General features: G+C 34.9%; 1 protein-coding gene across 1 annotated transcript; it reads left to right on the plus strand.

Moving 5' to 3' along the window:
• LOC103501299 (protein S-acyltransferase 8-like) lies at positions 1 to 6,945 on the plus strand. Its single transcript, XM_017047484.2, has 5 exons — positions 1 to 558; positions 3,066 to 3,251; positions 3,980 to 4,285; positions 4,588 to 4,821; positions 6,064 to 6,945. Exons 1-5 carry the CDS (start codon positions 520 to 522, stop codon positions 6,571 to 6,573), a joined length of 1,275 nt encoding a protein of 424 aa, XP_016902973.2. The 5' UTR covers positions 1 to 519; the 3' UTR covers positions 6,574 to 6,945.
• Positions 6,946 to 7,238: the final 293 nt, after the last annotated feature.

Here is a 7,238-nt window from a genome sequence, read left to right on the forward strand (position 1 = left end):
GTGAACGAAATGAGAGATTCTTAGTTGTAATGTAATTAGGTTTTTGCTTTTTGATGGGTAAAGAAGTTTTGGCGTTGCCTTTTATGTGTAGAATTTCGGTCGAAAACATTCCACAGAGTCTGAGAAAGGCAAAAAGCAAAAAAGAGGAAAAGAGAAAAAGGAAAAAGAAAGCCACAATTCCAAGCAAATTCCAAAATGCAAAACCGCCATTTTACATTAACAACAAGCACAGATCAATCACCTACTACTCTCTTTTTCCTCTTCTTCTTCCGCTCTCTAACTTGTTCAATTACACTTTGAACACCCAAAAACCCAATCACTCCAAAACCCTCTAATTAATTCTCTGGATCATACCCGATTCTAGTGTTTTTTTTTTTTTTTTTTTTTTGTGTGTGTGTGTGTGTGTGTGCTTTTTCAATGTGATTTTTGTGGGTTTTCGACGCCCCATGAGATGAGCGCTTCAGTACTTTCAAATCCCACTTTCCTGTTTCATGCGTAACTGAAAGGCTTCATCCCCTCATGGCGATTCGCGTATACCAAGTCTGGAAAGGGAGTAATGTGAGTTTCCCATTTTTTATTTTTTCGTTATGATGTTTTATTGTTCGTTTTTCACTGTGGGATTTCTCTTACTTTTGAGGGTTTGTTGTTGATTTTTGTGTTTCGTCCTTGAAGTTCAAAATTTTAGGTCTTTTGGGTTGTTGCCATTGCTCTAGCTTCTTGAGTTTCCTGAGTTATGTCCACTTGAAAAGTTGAAAAGGAAACTTCATTATGTATTTTGTTTGTTATTTTCGTTTTCCCATATTTGTCTTGGGAGTTAACTGAGGATAGTAGTGGGTTGCTTGGTTACTGGAACTTTATTTGGCATGCTCATTGGTGAGGTGAAGTTACATTTATCTACGCTTTTCTTTTTCTGGTTGTTTGTTGTATCGTTTTTGTTCAATCTGCGTTCTGTGGTTGCTTCGTGTCGCAGAATTCTCTCTTTTGAGTGAACAGAGGAATATAGGTGAGAACTACTCATTCAGTCTCTCGTCAGATCGATAAAAAGCTAATTCGGGTAGAATAGTTCAGAAAAAGTAAGAATATTAGACCATTGGTTTCTAAGCTACTCATTTAGTCTTTGACCATATGCTTGAGTTATTCTGTCTGTGAAGAGATTTTAATTTCTTTGCTTTCTAAGAAAGTTTGGTGAATTTTGAATAGTAGAAAAACTTATTTTCGAGGTGTGTGTCCACCATATAGCTACCAAGTGCCAACCTCTAGAGATTTCTTCATGTCTTTGATAGTAATATGTGTAGCACCTATGAAGCACAAACATTTTGATTTGGACAACATATCCGTGTTTCTCACTTCGAACTTTGTGTTAAGTTTAAGTATTAGTTGAACAATGAATCAATTGAGTATGATTTGAGTACAACTGTGCTAGACATTAGTTGAAGATGAATCAATTGAGTATGTGTACGACACTTATTGGGCAAACATTGAACACTAATTTATCAAAATAAAAAAAGGACGTGTCACACGCTTGGTTGGCATTCTTGGAGTGAAATACATAAAATGCATAAGCATTGTTGACTTCTAATTTCCTTTTAGCTGAGATATGTCAATTCATATAGAAAATTGATAAATATATTTGGATGTATCATGATTATTTCGACAAAAGACATAATGCTTCAAATGGGCAATTATCATAAAGTAATACAATTTTTAACACGGGAATCATTTAAATGTTTTAAAAATAATAAATATGAAAAAAATGTATTTATTATAAACCATGCTTCTATTTTAGACTTGATTTTTAGAAATTATCGTGTGACATATAACTTGTTGGTATGGTTTTGTGTTTGTCTTTAGCTTATGAATTAGCACTGGTTTCACTTTGATTTGGTAATAATTTAAAATGCATTGCATTGTTCTTCGTAGAATTCTTAAGAATGCCTGAGGATGAGAGGTTTAACAGTAGTTGTCTTATGGAACATTTGGCTCATACTATCTAGATGCCGTCCTTTTTTATTCAAATTTTGGACCTCTGGTGCAACTCTGCTGTGAGGTACTTAAGGAACCACACCTCAAAAGCGAGCTATTGGGGTGGGAGAGCCAAGCCACTTATTTACCACATTGGTCATCCAATTCTAATGGGTGTGGGACAAAGGCATCCCATACTACCATGGTTCCTAACATCCTCTTAAGCTGGAGATTTTATTTATTGTCTCTTTGCAATATCCACATCATGTTTGTGTAAGCTGTGATTGAAATTAAAGCAGATTGACATGCTAAAAAATCCTGTTATTAAACTAGAACACTTTTTTGTGAGAGCTACATACAAATGTATTTCTCAATTTCTCTAAAACTTCAAGACACAAATGAAAGGATATATGAATAAGAATGAAGTACTCCATAAAATAGGGCTATTAGAATCAAAATTGTCCGCATTTATAATGCATTTTCTCATCTGAATGTCCAGACCAGAGTGTTGGAAGTGACTTGAAACGTTTTTCAATTGCATGGATGTTATTTAATTGGCCTTCTCAGATTTGTAGTAGGTTGATCATAACATGCAAAGCGGGTGGAATAAGAATTATACCTATTGTAACTAGAAGAGTTTATCAAATTTTGTCTATCTGTTATGGTAGTCCATTTATTAGTTTCTTCTTTAATTGTTTTCAATGTGTTATTCATCTATAAAACATGGAAGGTGGTGGTTGACTTTGTTTACTTTCGGGAGTAGCCTAAGTGAGAAGAGAATAGCATCATAGAATGATACAATTTTCAGTTCATGCCGTGCATTTTAATTTTTTGCTTTATATATGCATTTCATTTGGGGTTGCTGTGTGTTTCTACTTTAAGGGTGTTAACAGCCAACCTGTGGATGCTACTTCCCTTACCCTATTACCCTATGACTTTTCTTATTCTTTTATGGAGCTTATAAACTCGCTAGAGTTTCACTGTTCTGATACCTTTATTCATCGTAAATATTAAAATACTCATCCCCACCTCCATATTTTCTCTTATGTGCTATACAATTGAATATTTTTTCCCCTCATTTCTTTTTGCTTGTGATTTTGCAGAAGTTCATTCTTGGTGGGAGACTAATATTTGGGCCTGATGCTAGGTCGTTGCTTGTCACAATACTTCTGATTACAGTTCCAGTTATTATCTTTTGTGCATTTGTCGCAAGACATCTTCGACACAAATTTTCATCATATAATGCAGGATATGCCACTCTGGTGGTCGCCATTGTTTTTACTATATATGTTAGACCTCTTGACCCTTCTTTAACGTTTAAGTATTTGTGTAAATTATTGTTTGTTAAAAGGAAAGTGTTTTAGGCAAATTAGATATGAAGAATTGTTCTATCTTTGATGAAATATCTGATCTCTTCTATGTTCTCCGTTTTCTTTCTTTGGTTCTTTCTTTATTCTAATGTTCCCTTAAGCATACTGTATTCTATTTATTTAATCTTATATTAATGTGAAGTGAGAACAAAAAAGTGTGGTTACCAGTAACATGAGAGGTAAAAAGAAATTTCGTTTTATTGATCAAGGAAACAGACTTCTATATGATTTAGTATCTCTTCTGTGTAATCAGAGGAAGTTTTGAACTGTTATGACCGTTCCTACCATTTGTGAAATTATGATGTCTGATTTGTTGGAGTAATTTGGCATTCATTATGTGAAATTATGTTTACACCTTTACTTTGGAATCTCTGATGTTATCTGATTCAAGTTATTGTCATGACAATTGAATGTTGATTTTTGCGCAAGCATTTAATCCCAAATCTCCTTCTTATAATCTTCTTTCTAGGAAAATCTGAAACTATTACCGTTCTTGGTCATATTTTCCTGTTGCATCTTGTGGCTCTCGCACTTTTTTTACCATTACCTATCTGTCCAACAAACTTAGAAAATTTTGAAAGCTAACTTTTGTAGTTTGCATTTAATTCAAGGCCTTGATGACATGTAATTTCTATTGGTGATGGTAGGTACTGGTACTTCTTTTCCTTACTTCAGCCCGGGACCCAGGAATAATCCCTCGCAATTCACATCCTCCAGAGGATGAAATCCGTTTTGACACTTCAGTATCAGTCGATGTTGGGGGAAGGCAAACTCCAAGTCTCCAGTTTCCACGGACAAAAGAAGTTATTGTAAATGGGCTCCCAGTAAGAGTAAAGTATTGTGACACATGTATGCTATATCGTCCTCCTCGTTGCTCCCACTGCTCAATTTGCAACAATTGTGTGGAACACTTTGATCATCACTGCCCTTGGGTGGGTCAATGTATTGGACTGGTAAGCTGTTCACAGATTGATTTCAATTTTTCCTTTTCCACTTAATGTTCAATGCTGTGTGTTGGGTTTTGGCCCTCCCTTTTGGTTCCTTTTAGTCTTGATGTAGAAATTTGTGTAGGTTGGAAGTTGTGGTTGGATTTTAATGTCTAATCTCTTTTATCTTTCTTGTTTCTTATCCCCCCCCCCCCCCCCCCCCCAATCCACAAATATGAATGAACCAATGAAAAGAATAAAGAGATTTATGTCTTGTGTGTTTTTACTTTGACAGCTGATATTATCTCTCCATTTTTGTGTTCATGCAGCGGAACTACAGGTACTTCTTTATGTTTGTATCTTCTTCAACGCTTCTTTGCATGTACGTCTTTGCAATGTCAGCATTGTATATCAAGGTTCAGATGGATCAATATGAGAGCACTGTTTGGAAGGCAATGAAAGAATCACCTGCATCAGTCATATTAATGGCCTACTGCTTTGTCTCCCTTTGGTTTGTTGGTGGTCTAACTGGCTTCCATTTGTATCTTATTGGCACTAATCAGGTTGGTTCTTCACTTCGTCTTAATATTTTCTTTTTCTACCCTACAATCTTTGAAAATGGAAGATGCATCATAAACTGCTTCGTTTTTGCCTCAATGTGATGTATTTTTCTAGGCAAATCAACTTTGGATGAAGTAATAGAGCTGTGTCTAAACTGCTGCTATAAGATTAATTTCATCTTAGGTTATTGGGGGCTGATTTTTATTTATTTTGAATATTTATGAGAAATTGTTTGATAGAAATTATATAAAACGAGGGGAGCAAAGCTTCAACATGTATGCCCTGCCCAGTGTTACCATAAACTTTCAAAATCATCCAGTTGAACCCTAAAGAAATGAGCAGTGCAATTAATATTTTTGCGCTAAATTAGAAATTTTTTTGTGAACCAACTCATAGATCACACAAATATCAACCCATTTAAAGCTCAAAGATCAAACCACATAAAATTTGACATTGTAACATAAAATTATCAACCTAAAGTGGTAGAAGAACGTCGAAAATTGAACAATAAAATGCCTAAGTCGAGTCAATACTTCTAACATGATTAGCCGAGTCAATTTCTATAAGATCGGTCTTGTCCAGCTTCATCAAGAGTGTTAGCCACATATCTGTTTAGAAAAATGCTAACTTAATTAATTGAAAGTATTTATTGTACTACTTGCTCGAAAAGTTCCGTTTAAAATGGATTAACTATGCCAAGTATGGGGCTAAACACAATTATTTTCCTCCAACTTCTGTCCATTGGTATAAGGAGAGAGAAACCTACAGTTACTTGAAGCAACAACAAGAAATCATTTCCTCCAAGAACTGAAAAGATTTTATTTTCCCCCAAAGTGACTTTTTTTAATATAATTTTTTTAACGATCCAAAATGATTTAAACAGAGATTATTTCCTTTCATGGATGTATTGATGAGTAAATTTTTGTCTCATTTTTGTTGAATTTGAATGTTATGCACTGCTAGTGCTAGCAAATACTGTGGTGATATTTTTATATGGCAATGAAGGATAGAACTTCACCTTATTTTGCCTTCTGTCGTATCAAATAAAATGTTATTGATCTCTTAAAATCAAGGAGCTATTGTGGAGTTGTATGGCTTATGTTTTTCTCTAATCTATATGGATATCAGTACAATTGGTTTGAAGAAAATGAAAATGCATGGGTCTTACAATTTTTTAATTAGATAATTGGTTATGTTTGGTCCTAACTAATTAGTTGTGTTGGATTCACTATATGCTTTTACAGACAACCTATGAAAATTTCCGGTACAGAGCTGACAATAGGATCAATGTTTTCAATCGGGGTTGTGTGAATAATTTTCTTGAAGTATTTTGCTCAAAAGTAGAGCCATCAAGGAACAATTTTCGAGCTTTCATCCAAGAGGAGGTGCCAAGGCCGCAAGTTCTTCCTGAGTTGCCCCGTGCTGCAGCAGATGACTTGGCTTCACATCCACGGTCAAAAGTTGAAGACGATCTTGATATAGGTGAAGACTTGTTGAAAATCTCCCAGCGTCGTAACATCGATGAAATCTCAGAGGACATACGTAGTAGAGGGAGTAATGGGCCACCTCTTAATGCCCCAGAGACAGACCCTGTTTTGGAATCTGATCATCAAGCACCAACAATTCGATCAGACCGGCATTCAAGTTGGGGAAGAAGAAGTGGTAGCTGGGAAATTGCAACTGAGGTCTTTGCCAACTCGAACGTGACTGAAAGCCGAGGTTACGTAACATCAAAAGAGGCATTTCAGGGATAATGTATCACAATTGAGTTGAATTGAGTTTAGATTGACGTTTCTTTTAGCTGGAAGGAAGCTCCTATTTCTGGCACTTAAAAGATGGGAAAGCTGCAAGAATGAACAACATAATGTGATGGGAAAGCAAATGGAATCCCATTTAGGTACAAAATTATATAATTCTCTACCCCTATTATTGTTTCTTGTTCTTTTCTTATTTTCTTCATTTTGTCTATGCTTGAAGATCCATCTAATTTCTGAGAAAGGTAGAATTGGTATTGGATGTAATTGTTTGGAATGAGCAGTGATTTGGGTTGTCAAACATTTTTTTTCCTCTTTCCTTATTGGTAGTTTATACTTTACAACATTATATTCTGGCATATTCTCAATTCATTTCTTGAGTCCCCTCTTTAAGCTTTCTGATGACTCAAAAGTCAGGCTGATTTATTTTTAAAATTTTTATTTGTGTTGCGATATTGTGCTCAACTGACATTCACTCTACAAAAGATAATTGAATATGTTCCCTTTTATAGTTTGTTTAGATTCAGACTTCTAACTTTTTAACAAAAAGATTAATGTTTTGATGGAATTCGAATACGCATTTGGAAGAACTTGAATGCATGTTGCCTTTATATACACATCTTGATGCATTTGATAATGTTTCCCTTTCAAAGTGTAATAAAATT

The sequence above is a fragment of the Cucumis melo genome, chromosome 3, assembly GCF_025177605.1.
Source record: "Cucumis melo cultivar AY chromosome 3, USDA_Cmelo_AY_1.0, whole genome shotgun sequence".
NCBI lineage: Eukaryota > Viridiplantae > Streptophyta > Magnoliopsida > Cucurbitales > Cucurbitaceae > Cucumis > Cucumis melo.

What these genes read in the sequence shown, in the direction of transcription:
- LOC103501299 (XM_017047484.2), top strand. Translation starts at nt 520, where the DNA reads ATGGCGATTCGCGTATACCAAGTCTGGAAAGGGAGTAAT. An exon ending in AAGTCTGGAAAGGGAGTAAT is followed by an intron (nt 559 to 3,065) that starts GTGAGTTTCCCA and finishes GTGATTTTGCAG; the next exon opens with AAGTTCATTCTTGGTGGGAG. An exon ending in TGGGTCAATGTATTGGACTG is followed by an intron (nt 4,286 to 4,587) that starts GTAAGCTGTTCA and finishes GTGTTCATGCAG; the next exon opens with CGGAACTACAGGTACTTCTT.